Source organism: Magallana gigas, chromosome 2, assembly GCF_963853765.1.
Source record: "Magallana gigas chromosome 2, xbMagGiga1.1, whole genome shotgun sequence".
Classification (NCBI taxonomy): Eukaryota; Metazoa; Mollusca; class Bivalvia; order Ostreida; family Ostreidae; genus Magallana; species Magallana gigas.
The window spans coordinates 4459372-4480309 of NC_088854.1; the positions used below are offsets into that span (position 1 = coordinate 4459372).

The window sequence follows — 20938 nt, forward strand, 5'->3', positions numbered from 1 at the left end:
CAGATCACTGGTTTCGTGATAAGAGCACACCATCTGCCTTAACGTTCTGATATCATTGCTGTTTGTGACTGATTCACATCTTTATCAACCTCACCTAGCACAATCTAACCGTTTCTGATTCCTGAATACAGCTTTATTTAAATAAGGTTTTAAATTGCATAGAACAACAACTCCAAAAGAAATAAATGGTAAGCACTGCAATTTGATAGCCTTATCAAAGAACATTAATTTTAACACAGCTCATTCAAACTGAAAGGTTAGGGAGTTTTTATTTCAAATACAAATGTGATCCTTTAAACAACCAATTCGTAATGGCATGTACAAAACTAGTAAATATTGAAATATTCAAGATCAACAGCTAACATGTGTTCAGAAATCCAACATTAGCTGATAAATATATCACAAAAAGAAGGCAACAGTTTGGTGGGTTGTTTAGTTCATATTAGTTGAATTTATTCATCTGACATTCATACTTATGTCAGATCGATTCACTAATTGGTGTGTTCAATAACACTACATGGTACAAAAACATTAAAACAGATTGCTATAAATACAGTTTTATGTGGGCTTCTAATCATAATTAGCATTACACTGAAATATCAAATATGCCTCATCTCATTAGTGTAACCCCAAAATCATTTTAATAAAACATGTTTAATGAGCGAGTAATACATCGGATTCATTCAGGTGACTTTTATATGACAGTACTGCATGTTTTCCTCCTATGTTTCTTTACTATTGCAAGAGGAGCCAATCTTTGATCAATACTTATACCTAATCTACTAAATAACGTATTATGACAAAATGTTATACATGTATATGATATACATTGTCATGAATGTTCGGTAATGTAATTTACTTCCCAATGGTTGTCGGAGATTTGATACAAAACCATTGAACGTAGATAAGAACATGCCTGAGAGATTAAAAAGCTAATAACAGGTGGTATCTGATATCCAACTTTACAGAGCATTCATTGTCAAGAATACTAGAACACCTGTAATAGCTATCCATGATGTTGGAATGAAAGCTCTTCCGCTACCTGTAAAATGTAAAACAAAAAACAAAATATTTATAAATAATTAAAAACAACACTGTGATGAAAAAAAAATCTAATAAAACACCGTATTAAATACTGCAACTACCACAAGACACGAATCAATCAAAGAACAGTAACCACTGTTTAATTAAACAAGAGTTTGAACAAGAATGGGTTATCTTCTTCTATTGCCTAAAATTTCAACATGTTCTACCACAGAAAAGAAAAAGTCGTAAAACATGGCACTAACGTTTTAAATGATAAATGAAACATACTTTTTCTTCTAATTCATAATGCAAAACTTTATTACAAAAATCTTCAAGATAATCAAAGATCTTTTGAAAGGAATCGTTTAGAATTTTGAAAAGTATTAGCAGTACTGATTTTCTAAAATTGATCAATATTCATTACCTTTAAGACCTAGACAAAATTTGAAGTAAATAAAATCATGGGTTTTTTTATGTTTTTATTGTGTACAATGGCAAATATGGTTTATTAAATAGTTCGTCAAAGTTTGAAAATCAAATACGTTTTAAGCAAGATAAAAACGTTAAAAGCAAGATATGGAATTTGAAATTCTTCGTTTTATAAACATAGCGCGAGTCTCGTTATTGTGTACAGATGTGTTGTATTGGTTTTAGTTTTAATCAAATGATGCTTTCCTTTGTTTATAATAATATTCATGAACACGTTAAAACAGTTTATCTTGTTTGCCAAGAGTATTTGTGAGCTTTGTCAAAGAAATGGTTATTCCCAAATTTTTACATTGTTTGTAAACAAATATAAGACACGAGCTTTGTTTACATAACAATGACTTCAAACCTTTTATCTCGCTTGTAACTTGATTTACAACATTCAGATTTTGGTAAATCATTTTAAATGCAAAAATAAACCGTTTTATACCTGAAAAAAAACTTTTTGATCCCAAATAGTTTCTAGGTCTAAAGATCTTTACATTTCCATAGATTTTAGTACCACGTTTAATGCACACAAAGACTTACTTGTTGGACACTCGATGCCATTCTTCCGCCTGGTTCTCAGGCTGATGAGTTTCTTCGACGTGTCTGTAACAAAGTCCTCTACCTCGCCGTCACACCCTGAGAGAGACCTCTTAGCGCACATGGAATACTCGGTTACTTTTCTGCGACAAAAAAACTTCCATTAATCAATGGATATTTTACATGGTACAATTATTGATGGCACCATCAATGATTCATCAAACTATTTGAAGTACTTTACCGTTTAAAACAGCAGAAAAATTAAACAACATCTCCTAAATTATAACCATTTTAACCTTCTGTTTTACGGTGGGATGTATACTTTGTAAAAATAAGTCTTTGTCATAGTTCTGTGTTTTCATATCCCAACTATTAAAACTTCTGATTAACATAACATTTCTTGTTGTTGAATACATTAAAATTTACAGCATAAAATTATTGACCTTCTAATGGCTAAGCAAACATGAAACAAATTTAAAGCATCAGTAACTTTATTTTATCCTAAAAAAATATTTTTAAAAATCTAACTTATTTTCTCCAGCAGACAAAAGTAGTAGTTAATATCTTAGTCGATATGTTTATTTCACAAAAAAAAATTCTACCAAAGTTTTCTCCTATTAAAAATCTACAGCTAGCTAACGCAATAAAAATATACGAATACTTACTGGCAGACTTTGTCTGTACTGTCACTTTCTGGTAGAGTTTCCAAGATTTTCTGACAATTTGTATTAATTTTTGCCTCGTCAAAGCAGGTTTTGTAAGCTGATTGCTCTTTAAAAAGATTCAGTATTGTTTCAAAATTAAACTTTTTGAGCAGTCAAGAAAAGATTCAGTGGATTGTAAAGCAGTAACCGTCAGTTAAATCAGTACCACTTCTAACAAACCTCGCTTTCCTGATATTTCAGTACAGAGTTTGTTGAGCCCATCGACTGTGTCTTGCAAAGAGGAATCTTCTTGGCATTCATATTTCTTTGCTTTTACACAAGCTATAGAATTTTTTATGTTTCTGTTGAAGAGAAGTAATCATAAATGATTTATAAACAAAACATCAAGTAAACAAAAACATTTCTATCTCTATTGTGAAATATAGATTTTAAGTTGTCTGGTAATAAATATAAGACGCAGTGGCATGTTAATTAAAAAAATTTAAAAAAAATTTACGAAGTTCAACACTCAAAAATCAAACAATTCTTCGTTCTTAAGTCATTAGTTCACGTTTTCCAAATATATTTATTCACAATGTACAGATTTACAATGTATAGTTTACAGATAAACAATGTACATTTAATAAACGTGATTTGAGCATAATAAAAATCTCACGTAACAATGATGCATGATCATTGATAGATAAAGTTTTATCATGTAAAAAGTTCTTATCATATAATCATGATTTTATCGTTTAAGAACTGCAAACTACATAAGATAACCAATAAATCAGTGTAGTATGTGTATTTCTTAACAGAATTAAATGAAGACATATAATACAAGGTAGAAGGTACCAGAACTATAACATTTACTGGTCCTCAGGTCCGTGACGCCATATACAGTAGTTGGCCATAAATGAGTTCGCAAAATGACCGACGTTTACTCAGGTCTTGTCATCACCTGAATTTTTTGGACCAAGTAAAAATGACTATGTATATTCCAATTTCTAGCAGTAACTCAAATGAATAAGTCAACATTCTTTTACTCATATTTTGGGCTAGGTAAAAAATCCTACTGTAATGAAACGTATTTGTCATGAAGAAATAAATAACTCACAAGACAGTGACTCTGTTTTACTGTTGATACTCACATGCAATTGTCAACAGGAAATTCTAACCCAGCCAAACACCCGTCAATTCTACAGACTACAAAATCGTAAAGAGAGTATATGCATCACTATTTTTTACCATAAATATTACTGGGATAATATTACTTAAATATTTTTAATTTAGATATTGAATTCAGTTTATAGCATGATTCATGCATTAGCCATTTAACTTCACACAATATTTTCAATAAACATTGTATCAGATTTAAACAAAATCTTGTTTGTTTAAGTCGTTGATAAATAATATTTTGAGTAGCTTAAACAACATACTTGTTTCACAACCCTTTATAAGTTGTTTAATCTCCGAGGCCATGGCTGAGTACATAGAGTGTTCCTTACATTTGGATTCGAATTTTGAGATGCAAGCTGAGGTTGCTTTTAATATATCACTGTAAAACAACAAAGTGTTACAAACTGACTGAACCGAAACTACTCCCACCCCAAAAAAAGAAGTACCGTTATATTTTTGTTCTAAGTTCATGAAGTTTATTACCAGTTGTATTTTTTCTGCAGAGTTCCTGGGTCTATGCCTGACTCAACCACACACTTTCCAAAGGCCTGGATATCACAATCAGGGGTCATGGCACCTACAGATTAATTATTAATACGCTAATTAGACAAATGTATGAATTTAAGTTTATTTTTAATTAAAGAAAATTTAAATAATGATATTAGCACCTGCTGTGTGAACGAGTTACCCGGGTTGATTTCCTCCGTGCATGCTATTGTAAATGCGGCGTAGGTCTCGTTTAACATGTTTAACATAATGTTCCCTTCACACGCAGGAGTTTGGATTTCCCCACACTTCTTAAAATCAGCATATTTTGCGCTGGAATTTAAAAACAAACAAAACTTTCAATTAATAATAAATTTCTGTGAAATGTAACAAAGGGCATTAATATCGTCTAAATAAAGTAAAATGTTAATATTAAAAACTAATGCTATTAAAAGATGCTAGGACTTTACCATCAAACTTGTTTTCGTAAATTATTCATTCATACATATCAAAGTACCAGCTGTTTAGCATTGGTAGGTTCTAAATATACCATTTGTTGGTGCCCTGAGATGGCTGACTAGCTCCAAATATGTATATTCCAATGATTTGGTAACATTTAGACGGGTCGCAGTTTTCATTACCTGAAAATAATCAAATTTATATAAAAGTTGTTAAACAGAGCACTAGTTATTTCCTCTATTGTATATTCTATTCATTGATCGCTTACCGACACAGTAACCCTCAATAACGGCAAACCCCGAGATCATTTCCTGGTAGCTTGGGTCCTGCTGACAGCTGGCTTGGAATAGGGAAGGCAGGAGTCTACATTTTTATACCCCCTGTTCATAAAGAGATCACAACATAATAATACTGCTCAATGTGTGCCAGGCTTGGGGTGAATTACATTGTAAAGTAATGCATTACATTACCATAACTTCATGAATTTAGACATTAAATTACCATTACCATTACTTAAATTTCTTGAAGTAATGCATTACATTACCATTACATGAGTAAAGTAATGCATTACCATTACCAATACTTTGAGAAAAGTCGACAATAAGTAATTTTAAGGTTCCTCGACACACCAAAATTTTATTTTATAGATCGATAGAGAATCTTTTTTGAAACATGATTCCACAAAACAGAGATCAATATCGGCTTTCAGTTATTTTATACGAATTTTTTTTGTATTTTTTCAGTGAAATAGGAAAAACTGTTTTGCAGACAAACAGAATATATTAGAGCTTAAAACTTGTTGTCAAATAATGTGTAATATAATTATAAATAAATTCATGCCAAAGATCGTTTGGTCAAGTGTTTAATTTTTTAATTAAAAAAATATTTCTGAAAATCAAAATTGTAATTCTTTAATATCTTTTTAATCTATGGATAAAATTTTAAAAATAACATATAGTCACATAAAATATTTACTAAACAATGATATTTTACAAAGAAATTGAAATGAAAATGCGAAATTTTGGAAAAATTGCTATTTATCAAATTTGAACCGATCCCGATTGAAAAAAAACTGATCCCGATCAGAATTATTTTAAAATTGAAATTTTACAAATAAACTGCAGTTTTTTTCTAAGTAATTGATATAAATTATAAAGTTAGTAAATGACGAAACCATTGTACAGCTAAACAACCTGAAATTTTTGCAAAATTCTGATTCATTCTAACTTTATGTGATTTCGTTCGGGATCAGTTTAATTACAATCGGGATCGGTTCGATTTTAAAATTTTCCATTTATACTTTAATTTCACTATTTGGTTTCAATTTCTTGTTGAAATATGATTGTACAGCAATTGTTAAATGCGAGTAACAGTTTATCTGCAGTTTTTATCCATAGATTTAAAAAATATCTACAATCCTTTTTTTTTTCATTTTCATAAATATTTTTTTTACAGAAATATTTCAAAGTTTATCTGGCCGTTTTTGATATGTATTTATAGATAATTGTATTGTGCATTAATTGATAACAAATTTTTAGCTCTAATATATCTTGTTCGCAGCTAAAACGATGTTTCCGGTTTCTATAAAAAAAAAAATACAAAACAATTCATATAAAATAATCAGAGGCCGATATAGGTGTCATTTTTTAATAATCATTTCTCAAAGAGAATTCTTCATCGATCCATCAAATAATGCATTGGTGTGTCGAGCCACCTCAAAGCTAAATAAAAAGTTTTTGCAAATATTTCAAATATAAAACACGCTTACGTGTATTAATAAAAATAATGACTGGTTCATATTCACTATCAGGTTCAAATTTAATGATTTATACAAGATTGATGTTGCACTTTATGATCAGCAAAGTTTCAAAGGTTTTATCTTTTAACTGCATCCTGTCGGGTTTGAAAATCTAAGATATGAGTGTTCAGGCAATAATAGAAAAAATACATGAATCTTGTATTTTCTTTCAGTACAAACTATTTAATATATACAACACTACGAGAGAGAGAGAGAGAGAGAGAGAGAGAGAGAGAGAGAGAGAGAGAGAGAGAGAGTAAAATTATTTTGAAATAGGTTATAATACACATTACTGGAAATAATATTTAAGCTTTCAGAGATCATGACTGGACAGTGCATTCGTTTCTGCTTTAAAGGATGTATGTCTGTTCTCTATTCTAATGGAACACAGTTAAGAGAAGGGCGGGGATCAGGGTGTTTAGCACCTCTTAAAACAATGGATTGTTTTGATACTTAGATTATCCTGGGGGCATTGTGTGTTGTGAACACATTCCTCACAGTAGGAATTCATGAATATGCCCAACTAATTGGAGTAAATTTTTCAAATGATATAAAATTCTTGATAACAACACTCTTAAAATGTTTTCAAATTGTGTTGTTATAGCTAGTTATATTGACAATTTAAGGTGGATCCCTACTCAGACGCGTCATCAATTTAGCAGATATAATAAGCTTTAAAATCGAAAACGATATTTGTTCGGATTTACCGTTTTTTGCCCTTATTTTTAATGTTTAATTGATGATTCTGAATTTGATAGAAGCAGTCAAGTGTAAATAACGTTTACAAGTATATAAATGTTTTGATCTTATTGGGTCCAGTAGTTGGAAATCGTGAATTTTTGTACTGAGATTTTAGTAGTTTATCAAAGCAAAGAAATAAAATGCTGTTTTCTGATGTATTTTTAAATTGTGTTCGTGACACTTTTTTAGCTGCATTTGATAAGGGGGTATATGTGTTCTAAAGGTCGTAGAAAAAAAGAAGCAGGAAAAACCAAATCGTCTTAATTTACGGTACACGTGGGATTTTGAAGGCTTGTTATTTTTTACCATCTTAACGATCATTTGGGTCAAATGTCCTCTCGTCAAATTTATATCATGTACGGACTATCGAAAATTCAAATGACATTTCAGCTCAATTTTCCATACATATAAACACAAAGGAAAATTTATATATATTTAACGAGGCCGAGTACAGAACGAGTACGCACGCTTTCGCGCAGCGTTTCATTTGTATTGTGACGTCATCTTTTTGCTTGGTTGACGCCATGGCGTGATAGTTTCAATTGCAGATATTCTGCGAAATTTGTTGAAAATGGCTCGTTTAATGCGTAAAATTAATGTTATATTGTGGAATAATCATAACTGTCTCGAAGTATAAGCTATATTTGGACTCGGGTCGAAAACGTGAAGAGGGTTCAGCAGGCCTAGCCCTCTGTCACGTTTCTTAACCCGCCTAAATATAGCTTAATTCATATATTTCAAGACAGTAACCATGTATTTTATATTAATGACCCTTAATATGTGATGTTATATATTTTTTTATTACTTAAATATGTCTGAATGCTTTAATAATACTATAAAGATCACCTTTTCCGCCTTTCTCAAATAAAAAATAGCCATTATCTGACAAATCTGGGAAATTTGGCATACAAAAATCAACTTTGATAAGACCCCTGGAACAAACCAGGAGGTAAAAGGTTTTTTTTATTTGACCATTTGATGCCTTTTAGCAATAACTTTAATATGTAGAACAGAAAAAGAAATTCCTAGGGCAGAAGTTTAAAAATTGTGCAAAATTGATACATTTCAAGCGAAATCCCATAGGGTCCTATGTTAAAGATTAACAAACTTTGAGATGACCCCCTAAACAAACGGTGTGGTAAATGTTTTATTTTTTAATCTTAAAATAATAATTATATAAGTAGAAATTCGGGTAAAAAATTTCTTTAAAAAATCTAGGGCAGAACTAATTAAACCCGGCCTCGTTAAACAAAAACTACATTTACAACGACTTTAAATTTTCTTATCCTCAGATAATTATTTTTACTAATATAATTATTGGTTTTCATAGCTTTGTCTATTTTTCGTTATGTATTTGTTTGACAGTCAATGTTTTATATTAAATGCCAAAATTTGCGATGTATAGAGACTACATATGCAAACATATGCAAAAGAGAGATAACTCTCGATAATATTCAAAATTTTCTGTCCTCAAAATTGATCTCCTTGGTTATCTCTACCTGAAATACAATCAATTATCAACTCCCAATAGCAACCACATTTACTTGTATAACATGATACTAAAATAGTTAGAATATAATGAACAGCGATGCATCGTGGTATTTCATTATTTACTTGTTGCTATCAACATCTTCCATCCAACACACTTTATGCTACTTCTATCCAGAAAAATACTGTTTAACATTGACTTCGAAGCAATGCATCCAAGATGGCATGTTCAAAAGTAAATAGTCTGCGGTTGAAACATCAAATTCAAATTGTAAAATGGTTGTATTGCTGGTATAAAATTTTTGGTCACATTTTTTACCACTATAGATAAATGTGAACCTCTTGTGCCAACAGATGAAATTAATAATTTAAACACAAGGATTCAACAAAGTATATTTCTTTTGAGATTTTTTGGAGTTGTTTTGTATATATAAAAAAATAACCTCGTGTTAACGAATTATTGGTGTTTAGTAGCACAAAGCACAAAGAGTAGATCTCATTATAAAAACACATACAGAACAACATTTAAAAAAATAAAAATAAACATATCTTTATGCAAATGGTTGTATGATAAGACTTTCAATAAATGAACATGAAAATATTTTACGTAATACAAATATGTAAATACACAATTCCAGGTACAGCCATGAATAATTATTAGCCCATCTCCAATATAATAATTAAAACTCTGTTTTTGATATTTTCCGAAGATTACATTACTTTTCAAATAAACATTAAGCACTTAGTGTTTAAACGGTTACAGTCCGTCAAAGCATTTATCGCCCAAAAAACAACTGATTTTTTTTTTACAAGAATGATAAATAACAACAATTCCATACAATGTACACTGTGTTTCATTGGTATATATAGGTTTTGATTTCACGAAAAATAGAGGATTATACAAAACCTCAACGATCTGAAAACACCGGTTTTCAATAAATAATAAGTATTCCATCATAAAAATAAGAGTGTCAATGTCATTTACAAAGTATTACAGTCCATGGTATATGTGATTCCCCAGAAATTGTCTCATATACTCTAGATCCGTTGCAATGATTCAAATTACATTGTAAAAAACTGAAAGTGCCATCATCCTGACATGTCTTCAAATAACACAAACTTTATTTAAAAAAAATAATAAAACTGCGATAGTGTTAATTGTACTTATATCATGTGCATTTTATTCAAAATATAGATTTATAATGTATCTTTATTACTCAATGGAGTAAGTGTTTTACTCAGGATGCGCTTTTGTCATATAAAAATCGAAGGTTTATTATATTCGAAAAAATATTTTTATATATGAGATAGATATACCCACTACATACACCTTTTTTAAAACGTTCCTTGAATGGAGTTAAACATCAACACATAGGAGTGAAAATATTTTACAGCAGACCCATTAAAGCAAAAATGATAAAAAAAAAAAAAATTTGGGCAATCTTTTACTCTTATTTTTTAAGGACAATATCTCTTAAAACAAAATCGTATTCAAACATTCTCCCTTAAGAATTTTTTACAGAACTAAAAACGAAATGTCTACATACTAGCGTTTCTGTTCTATTGCGTTTCTGTTGTAGCATTCTATTGCGTATATCTACATCTTTCCTTTTACTAAATGATAAGTTAAGTAAAAAAAAGAGTAAGTAAAATAAACTAAATTACTGTTAATGTACATCAGTATGTTGAATATAAGAAAAAGCCAGATCGTCTCCTATTGGAATTTGAGTCTGGCATTATTATAACTATTTCGCGCAGTTCGTGAATTTTCTGAGGTTGCAATAGGTTTTACATTCATGAATTACAATAAGTTTTCGTAAGAAATAGAGGGAATCATACTCGGTAGATGTAAATATAATGTATCAATCAAAAAGACTATATTACTTTTTTTCTAAATATCCGACCAGAATTCCCGTAACTCTTTAAAATTAAACAAACAATGACTGTAAAATAGTTCTAATAGGCTTAATAAATAAAGGTTAAAAACAGCGTTCAACGTGTAGAATATCTAGGGTATTCAAAATATATAACTTAGAGGTAAATTTTTAAAATAAAAATTGCATTATGTTTCATCAAATCAAACACAAGTTAAAAGGTCAGTTCCTTTTTTCATTCAGTTCAGTCTCCTCCTTTTTTGGTGGCCATATTTTGTTTCGAATCAAACAGCAAAATATGATATCAAAATTCCTTCAAGAAGAAATTCAGCTATCTGTAAATAAACGAAACTTTTTACATACAAATAAATAAGTTCTTATCGTAATCAATTAAATTATTTAAAGTAATAACAATTTATTGATTGCCACAGTATATCATAACTCTTACTTCGATACATACAAACTTACCCCCAAAGTCCCAATAGTCAGTAAGGTGATCAGTACTAGGCTTATCTGACACTCTCCAATGTTAATAGTGCTTAGTTTCTTGATAGGGATCATACAGTTCTAAATGATGTCCAGTAATACAGTTATAACAAAAGAAAACAACAGACCCATGGGCCAAATTGCTCACTTGGGCAACAATAGGTAACTTTTTGACTTAAAACACTTTATTTAATTAAAAAAGAAAAATATTGATATTCAGCAAAGTTAAGTATAATGACTTTGTTTTGTAAGATTCAATATTTTATAGAGGGGTGGGGTGAATTTTTTTTTTTGCATTGAATACGTAAACGACAAAAAAGGGGCCTCAGCTCTGTGAAGAAACAGAATTGTGAGCAGAGCTGTGTATCTTGCTTATAACTCGAAGTTTGACACTCAAATATTGTTAGTAAATAGAAAATTGTAAACAATAAAAAACAGAGGAAAATGCACAAAAACAAATATGTCTGATTAGACTGAATAGACTCGAGAAAATGCTAAACATCTTAACAAAATACATTGCATTAATCAACAATTGCGCAGAGATCATACCGAATTACAAATTGAATGAATTCATTGTCTTTTAGTGTGTTGCTAATGCATCAAATTTTGCAGATTTACCGAAGTCTGTTTGATTTTATACTAAAATACATGCGATACCTCCTCAAGTTAAGACCATAATTAAGAAAATTAAATGAAAACAAGCGAAAACAACCTTTCTATAAGGATGTTTTGTGCCAAATTTGGTTTAATTTGGGCAAGTGGCTTAAGGAAAAAAAGTTAAAAATGAGAAATATTTACGGACGGACAGACGGACGGTGATTAAAATGTGATCAGAAAAACTCGCTTGAGCTTTCAGCGCAGGTGATCTAAAAAGAACATTGTTTGCAAAATATAGAGCTAATAAATTGTCCTTTTATCATATTCAAAGTATATTATCCATTACTGTTCCTATCAAACCCAAAGTGATTTAAATTTATCAGCATTTTTTGTCATTAAGGTATAGCATATCATATTTTTAGAAATTGCCAAAGAGCCATGCAATATTATTATTTACAGATTTGAATGTCCCAGGATTAACAGAGGAATGGCAGTCGGACGGTGCGCTTCCGTAATCGTCCTCTGAGACACCATTGCAGCAGGTCTTTGGGATCTGTGAGGCCGTTGCCTGACAGGAACCGGATGTTGTACACCACGGAGTGCTGTCAAAGTCGTTGGTCGTTCCTGTGACTTGGTTTATAGCACAACAATCATACTGGAATTTCATAAAAATTTCAGACAAAAGGAACATTCAAATTTAAATCATTGGGTATATCTTTAAAATGAGACTAACAAGGCTAATAGTATTTCTAGCGTTGAAGAAAGCATCATGGTTAAGTCAAAACGGTTGATAAAAATGATAGACGGCTTGAAAAGGAGACCTTAAGTTGGTCTAACGGGTGTACAATACAGCATGCTTCTGTTGAACTAAAATCACTTTATTGTTAAATATACAGATACTACATTTCAAGGTTTTCACTGCATTGCTATGGTGGGGTTTTTTTTACCTCGATGAAGAACTTGTTCCAACTATCAGATATTGCATCGCCACTGGTAACATTATCCGATGTATAATTTTTCATGAGTAGAGTCATCATTGTTGTTTTTATATGGGAATAGTTCTATAAAAAAAAAAAATTATTGGTAATTTGATAAACTTTTATTTTTAGATTAAAAATGGTGAAAACATGTGCGATGAATGTATAAAAAATTATGTTATCTCGATTTTTTTCTTTTAAAATAAAGATATGTTTAGAAGGTAACATCCATCGGAAATTTATATAATTGTTCTTTATTTTGTGACGAAAAACATGTTTACTATACACATTCATATGCACATTCATAGTCTAATGGTGTAAAAAAAATCATTCGAACCGGTTCCGTTTGTTTTTCTTTGGAGTCAAGTACTTCTTTGTAGAACTTTATCGTTAGGCCTGAATATACAGCTGCAACAACTGCATTCACGACTACAAGCTGTGAAACAAATATATCCAGCAACCAACACATAACATTTGTGTTTCTTGATATTTACCACAAAATATATATTTCCATACATATTCACTGCATACTTACTGCGATGCATATACCGAATTTCTTGTTTTTAGGAATCCACAAGAAATTCAATATCAGAAGGAAAATAATTCCATTTAGAACTAAGAATGATATGCCTAAAGTGCAGAGATTTGTTGACTTTTTCTTTATGTCGTCGTATTTACAGGGTGAGGTTTGGTCCACACCAAAAGAAACAAGCACTTTTTCTAGGTCACATGGTTTGGCTATTGAAATCTCTTTTGTAGACGATATTAGCACAATTGCTGCAACCTTAAGAGAAATTTTAACATGTTACCAACTTTAGATAAGATACAGGTATTTTCAATTTGTATAATTCTTAACATATCAGAAATATTTACAAATAATCTATAAAGGTTCAAATATACCAAAAGAATTCCTTTCAAAGCCAGCAAAGTATGGCATGTCCTGGTGGCTACGTTTCTGTATAAATCCTTTGTTAGATTATGCTGTTGAAAATATTACAGGTAATCATAATGTATCTTTTAATGCAAAATAAATTCAATTATGTTTAATTTTAGCTATCTAAGATGAAAATCAAAATCGTACATGTAAATATATATGCAATTACATAAAATAGAATAGAGGTAAATCCATTTATTATCACTGTCTTCCCAGATACCTTCTTTTTTAATTTACTTTTATTGGAAAAAATGTTTTATGTACTAGTATTATGTGCAGCTTGAAAATACATGTTCAGTAGACACGGGTGAATTTTGGACGAGTGTTATTTTGTGAATGAGGTAAATAAAAATATGACTTTTCATTATAAGAGAATATTGTATAGTTTTATAGAAAAAACATTTTGACAAAAATGTTTTCTCAAATGTATTCATAACTAACTTTCCATTTGTCCATTTGCTTTGGAACCATCTTTCTACTAGCTATTTTCATTTAATATTTTGTGAGCTATATACTGAATATTTACTTGATATCACCTTAAAACTCTTAATATCTTATAAAATTAAACAGCAATCATACTATTCATCTCTGATATAGGATTCTTTTGTTTTGTTTCCTTGGAATTCGATTTATTTGAACTTTATTTCTATTGAAAAGAATGGTAAGGTTATTTAAACAACAAAAACATTTTTGTAATTTAAACATGCATTCGTTTGATAAAAACACAATAATGAACGCGAGATAAATAGTCGCTTTATTTCACTTTAGGAATATTTTGTTTATGCTTACGTTTTGAAAAGTATTTTTTTAATTCATGATGAACCAAAAAACCCACTGTTCAAGTATTATTTCCACATTTTGAAGCAACAATGAATCTTTAGCATGAAGCAATTTGAATCTGACTTCAAAAGTTATGTGAATAATGATTTAGTACAATGGATGTATAATATTAAGGTAATTTATACGGAACAACTAATTTTTGTTATGTTGTTATTTTATTACATGGTCACATGAAATCACAGTCATTATACAGAATATAATTTTTGTCAAGTAATAAATAGAAGTCAAAGCGTTCTTTTTATAGTCCCTACACTAAGTGCTCACGATAAATTATTGATTTTGAAACTTTTATACATTAATGGTTCAAGCTCGGGGTAATCATATGGTAATATGAGGTAATTAAATGACAAGCATAGTTTACATTTATTATTGTAAATAATAAACAATTGTTAATATCTTATCAAAACAGTGGGCTAAAATCAAAATTCACAAATATTGTATTTACTTGCGTAGTCCTTAATCAGCACAATGACCCATTTTGTATTTGTATTTTTATTCATGGCAATCTCATATTGGGATGTACAAGAGCCTCAAAATGCTTTGTCAGTGCTTAAAGTGATAAAAAGAGCATTTCAGTATTAAGAAATTGGTTACCTGTTCTTTATTGTTCATGTTCCTGTGATGCGATTTGTGTTCTTTTATTTATTAACAATGCTTCGTCTCTGATATAATTGTCGGAATTGAAGGTCGAACGCCGCATAAATGTTTCATCTTGCTTTCACTTGTAAAAATATAGCACAAAAACTATTAGAAGACACAACACAAAAAACATCCACACCGGAAAATTTAAAATATTAATCTTATATGCTTATGATGGTACTTGTAATAACTGGCATTTACTATGTTTGAATAAAATGAAATGTTTATAATTTTGTAGCTTATAATTAGGATATTTTATTAATAATTGTAAACAAAATACTCATAGAGATGTTTGGATATTGTACTCACCTTCGAATTAATTACTTTTGTTTTGGGTGTGCGAAGATTCTTCCTTTCTGACATAATAAAAAAATATATTACAGAGAAAAAATCAGCATGTTCCGATACAAAATATTTAAGTTATGTTTTAAATAATTTTTTCTCACAAAAAAATAAAACAAAATTTAAACCTCAATTGCATTATTTAGAATGCATGAAGAAAATTGAAGAGGGTCATATTAATCGAGAATGTTCATGTAAAAACTGAAGAAAAAAAATTTGAAATTAAATGTTAATTTAAGCTATAGGTTACATTTCATGATCCACAAAATCTACCCATTCCAGTTTGTAAGTTCTTTTATCACTAACATACTTTGAAAATGATAAATTTGCTTGTGCTGTTCATTATATGCAAAAGTTTATTTTTGTTTTATCTAGTATCCTACTCTTGTCAATTTTTTTTGTCTGATGAGTATTTAATCTTTAAGGTTGTTTACAAGCAAGACATGTGAACAGGACTGTAATAATTAAATTTGTTAAAGGACATTGTGAGGTTGTGAATGTTGGTTATGTTTAACCGGCTTCTTGATAAGTTTTTAATTCCTGTTTACATAGTTGACTGTGTTCTAAATATTACGTCATATCGGAAGTAACTATGGATATTTATTTTCTACACAAATAAATAACAGTACTGGATACGGAGTTTAAAAGAGACCCGTGCTTAAATTATTAAAATGTTATAAACAGAAACATAATTCAACCAGTAATAACTGAAATATTTCATTTTATCCTTTCAAGTGTTTGTCTTAGATTAGCAATCTACATTTGAGTTGATAATAACTAAAATGAAAAGTGTCTTAGGAAATATATTCCGTTTTTGCTTCAAATATTTGTCATGGTTATAAAAAAGGGTAATTTTAGATAAATTAAATGTTGAGCCATCTCTTTTTTCAAATAACCATACAGGTAAAATAACCTCATTACTCATTATGTTTAAAAACACAGGGTATCAAGAACAATAATTTCTTATATTCGGAAAACATTTGACCATAACGTGTCAACATTTTAACAATGTTTATAGGCCTATCTAATAAGTTATTTTCACAGGCACGTGATGTTATATATATTTTTCTCATAATGAAAATATATATCCTCTAACTACATGTAATAATACACAAGGTACATATCGCCCCCATCTTGGGTGTATTTAAAACTCATCTCAGCTAGAATTTTGCTTGAAACTCATCAGTAAAATCATTTTGCGATCATCTTCGTCTTCTGATCGTTCCTCAACATCTAAGCAGTTACAACCGATTCAGTTAAAACGATGCATAAAACCTGTCCTTTATTTAAAATCACCCCTCGATTGACATCTACTGTCTTAGGTATGCGACGATAGGCTAAAGTAAGACGAAATATATAATTATAACAAAGACAAAGAAGTATGATCATATAACCCCTGTGCCTATGTCTCTTCATTAGCTGCCAGTGGAATTTCGAATCCAGTATGAATTACTTGTGACTATTTTTAAGGCGCTTCACAGGACGTCACCATCATACATACAGGACCTTGCAAAATTATATGTTCCTATGCGGACATTGCTGTCCGAAAGTTCAAGTCCAACCTCGTGTCCGCACAATACAATATGGTGATAGGCGGTTTGACGTTAGGTCTCCCGGCAGATCTAAGGCACGAACAACATCAGTCCGGTTTTAAAAAATCACTTAAGACTCATCTGTTCAAATTAGCTTTTTTATATTTGACACGGTAATCCATTTTATTGATATCTGTTTACAGGACTCCTGATTTTACATTTTAAAGTAATGTAACTCTTATCACTACTAAATCTATTTTAATCATGTTCTATGCCTGTAAATTGTCTATTTTAACCATTTAATGTTATTGCACATCATTATTTAGGTAAAGCGCCTTAGAGTAATTTTTTATTATATTTTGCGCTATATGAATTTTAAAATATTTATAATAATAATAATATTGAAAAGGCATCGATTTTGAATTCAATAACAATATAAGTTAAACCGATGAAAGTGGATAATATATACTGTCAATTAAATCTTTCATTAAACATATTTTATGTAAACATGTTTATAAATGCATGTATTTTGAAATACTGACACAGACACACAATGCAAGGAAATCTCATTTACATAAAGTTGACAACTTCCGTCCCCCCTGTAGACCTTCGGCGCATATCTAAGGCAGTAGATGTCAATACAATGGTGATTTTTATTTAAGACAGTTGTAATGCACCGTTTTGGTTTAATCGGTTGTACGCGTAGGTGTTGAAGCACCGATTGGAAGACGGAGAAGATCGCATAATAATTTTACTGACGAGTTTCAAGCAAATATTCCGGCTGATTAGACAATTTTAAATACTACCAAGATGGCGGCGATGTGTACCTTATGTATTATTTGGTAGACGGTATATATTTTAATCATAAAAAAATTTATAAAATCAGGTGCCCGTGGTTAATCCTTTTGTATTTTACAACAAAACATTTTATACTCTGACATTTCATTTATAAGAATAATCTTCAAAATAAACCTCTCTCTCTCTCTCTCTCTCTCTCTCTCTCTCTCTCTCTCTCTCTCGCTCTATCTCTCTCTCTACCTCTCTTTCTCTCTATCTCTCTCTCATATTACCTGAAATCGAGCACATGGGCAATAGCCCAACTATCACATAAATATAAATCCTAATGGGACAATTTTATGCGAACCTATTACTAGAAGCCACGTAAATTTATGTACAAAAAAGTTTTAACCAGGAAGCTTCAACTATATAAAAATAATTACAGGTAACTCTTTATAAACAAACGGTAATAGATTAATTAATGGAAGGATATGAGCTGCCTTGTAAAAAAAATGTGTTCATTAAGTTGAAATGTACATCCTCAGATTCATATTTTCTTCAAATGCAATTTATTACTAACAATTATTGAATGATAAAATTGCCTCTTTTTTAAAATTTAAGTATAGGCCACATATATTTTTCCGAAGAAGAGATAAAGTAGGAGAACAAGCTCTATTAGCATTCAGATTTTAAACTGGTAACAAGTCACATTCATCATCTACAATGCAACGTGAGATACATCATCCGTATATATTTTCTTTGGATAGGTGCGGACAGATACTTGGAAATGAGTTCTCTTTACACTTAAAGCATCACGCAGTCCAAAATGTAATCGCTAGTATGCATTATCCGTGCACAGTTCGATTAAGTGTGTCTCATATATGTGAGTGCAAATGCTAAAAATAACCTGTCACATCCAGTTAATGTAGGTCACATTATCCATAACATGACTTTTATTATGTAACGACTTATGCATCAGTCATCCAAGTTTGAAAAGGTCAAAATATTGTTGGGAATTAGATCATCAGTGACTTAAACCAAACCCCCTACAAATAAACAACCATTGATATACGTCTAAAATATATTGATTGAAAATATAGCAATGATACTGCGACAAAAACAGATAATGATTAGTGGAAACCCCCATCACGCACCTTTCATATCTTTTCTTACCTGCACACCTTAAAAATCTTGCTATTGACTTTACGAATACTTTTGTCCTCATGCAATTTTTTAACTCAAACCTGTTTAACACCTCCGGTTTGTCGATTGCAACATGTAATATGCCGTTTCATTGGATGGTGGTGCAATCATTTGTTTTCCATACAAAACAAGTATACTAGAGACATCCGTAATATCATTTGGCGCTTATTTTAAATTTATTATTTATGACTATTTGAACGTTGTTTTTTGTCAAAATAAATACAAAATAACAGTGTTTTTTAAGGTTTCAAATACGATACTAATCGATATAGAGAAAAAAAATTTGTGATTTTCCAATTAACATACTCATTAACCTAGAAATGAAACATAATGATAAAATTACTGATCTCAAAGTCAAACTATGTTCAAGAGATAATTAAATTCATTTTCATGGTTGTTTTTCGTTTTGTATTATACAAGTTAAATGGCCCAGTTTAAGACATAATAGAAAAATAACAATAAACTGTGGAGCAGTCTGAACTTTATCATAAAGAGCCAGGAAACAAATTTGTTTTTGTATACTTCAAAAAAAGCTAAATGGGCAAGGTACAGTCCTAAAAACTCCACCTGTAATAGATCTGTATCAGTAAAATTTTAATATCCCTTTGTCGCTTTGATCAAGTGTAGCCAATTGAATACCTATTTCTGCTCCTCCGTTTTTTTAATTTTAAGAATTGTTTTTCAACTAATAAAAGCTAAACAAAATATAGCATTTGACAAACTGAATATGTTTGTTGAATGACGAAGCCTGTATTGTTAAAAAACATGTATTGCTCAAAAGTCATGGTTTTCGACAATGTAAGGCAGGGACATTTAGAAAGAAGTAAAAATATAATTTATGCTAGCTATTATATGTGGTAGTTATCGTTGGATGCATGTTATGAATGAATAATGTGAAGAGCTGAAGTGATGGTCTATGTTTTGGTCTCAAAAAGAGATGGCGACCATGTGTTGAGTCAATCGACTGTGTATTTGTACAATCACATGCTACTTGTATTATATTGTGATTTTATTTACACAATCAAGTAAAAGGTAGATTGATAGGATAAAAATATAACACGTGCTTATTTAGTTTAAAATATATATTTTAAATAGATGAATGACTTGCATTGAATGAACATAGATGAATGTTGCCATTATCATTGCATACTGGCCTACATGGAATCCATATTTGGACCAGGATCTGAAGGCTCGAATCAATTCTTATAAATTAAGCAGTTTTATTGTCCAACACCAGCAAATTAAAAATTAAAACGTTTCTTCAAAATACGACTAATCAAATATATTTGAAGAAAATGATAATCATGACAATGTTTGATATCAACTTACCTTATCACTTCACTTCAAATTACCCTAATATAGTTTTTCCTTCCTGATTAACTTTTTTACATGCAAAGAAAATATTTTCACATTTTCCTTGCTGTGTGTTTTATCGAAGGTGCAGACTAAAAGTAAATATTGCCAAGATAATATCACATTGCAGTCAGGTCTGTGAATGTGATCGATAAAAAAAAAGATTGTGCTGCGGATAAAATAAATCACAAGACATGAGGCAATTGATGAGATCTGACCATAGCAAGAGGTCCGATCATCGCGTGACATCTGTCGTTTTACCATGTTGACAAAATGAAGCATGATCGCTTGTTTTACATCTGAATATTAAATACAAATATTGATATTATCAACACTTTAAAATGTGTAATGATATTGTTGAAAGTGTCATTGTCGTTAAATGCATTTTAAATCAATTTTACAATAATGATTTAGACAATCTATTTAATATTTGATTCAGACGACCTAGATAATGTGTACAGAGTTACTGGTTCAAATTTTTTGTGGACCAGTACCAAGTTGAACCTTTCTTGAATGTCCCTTACAAGCATTTGACCTACTCGGCGGCCGTGC

General features: G+C 30.4%; 2 protein-coding genes across 3 annotated transcripts in view; both read right to left on the reverse strand.

The window, feature by feature from the left end:
• Window positions 1–250: 250 nt before the first annotated feature.
• The window catches only part of LOC117681664 (uncharacterized), a 31053-nt gene continuing 10365 nt past the window's right edge, over window positions 251–20938 (reverse strand). The window contains exons 1-10 of one of the 2 annotated variants that reach the window (XM_066074622.1): window positions 5074–5731; window positions 4897–4987; window positions 4549–4679; window positions 4344–4437; window positions 4121–4239; window positions 3833–3887; window positions 2922–3043; window positions 2703–2808; window positions 2041–2180; window positions 251–1042 (exon numbers count right to left, since the gene is read on the reverse strand). In XM_066074622.1, the coding sequence (XP_065930694.1) occupies window positions 963–1042; window positions 2041–2180; window positions 2703–2808; window positions 2922–3043; window positions 3833–3887; window positions 4121–4239; window positions 4344–4437; window positions 4549–4679; window positions 4897–4987; window positions 5074–5113 (978 nt within the window). In that variant the 5' untranslated portion in view covers window positions 5114–5731 and the 3' untranslated portion in view covers window positions 251–962. Of the gene's footprint in view, window positions 1043–2040; window positions 2181–2702; window positions 2809–2921; window positions 3044–3832; window positions 3888–4120; window positions 4240–4343; window positions 4438–4548; window positions 4680–4896; window positions 4988–5073; window positions 5732–20938 lie in introns of those variants that run through there. The other variant, XM_066074621.1, reaches the window with a different exon arrangement.
• Window positions 8936–19160, reverse strand: LOC105320321 (uncharacterized). Its single transcript, XM_034447121.2, has 11 exons — window positions 19004–19160; window positions 18738–18876; window positions 15489–15535; window positions 15135–15261; window positions 13667–13747; window positions 13302–13550; window positions 13104–13202; window positions 12737–12850; window positions 12247–12444; window positions 11175–11273; window positions 8936–11041 (listed from the first exon to the last, which is right to left on the reverse strand). The coding sequence occupies exons 4-11, from the start codon at window positions 15150–15152 to the stop codon at window positions 10991–10993; spliced, it is 909 nt and encodes a 302-aa protein (XP_034303012.2). The 5' UTR covers window positions 15153–15261; window positions 15489–15535; window positions 18738–18876; window positions 19004–19160; the 3' UTR covers window positions 8936–10990.

Bases quoted from the DNA above. Each gene is read 5' to 3' on its own strand.
- LOC105320321 (XM_034447121.2), bottom strand. The intron at 12,851-13,103 runs GTTCGAATGATT...TTTTTTTTATAG, and splicing joins AAGAAAAACAAACGGAACCG to AACTATTCCCATATAAAAAC. The intron at 11,274-12,246 runs GTAAATAATAAT...GACATCATTTAG, and splicing joins ATCCTGGGACATTCAAATCT to AACTGTATGATCCCTATCAA.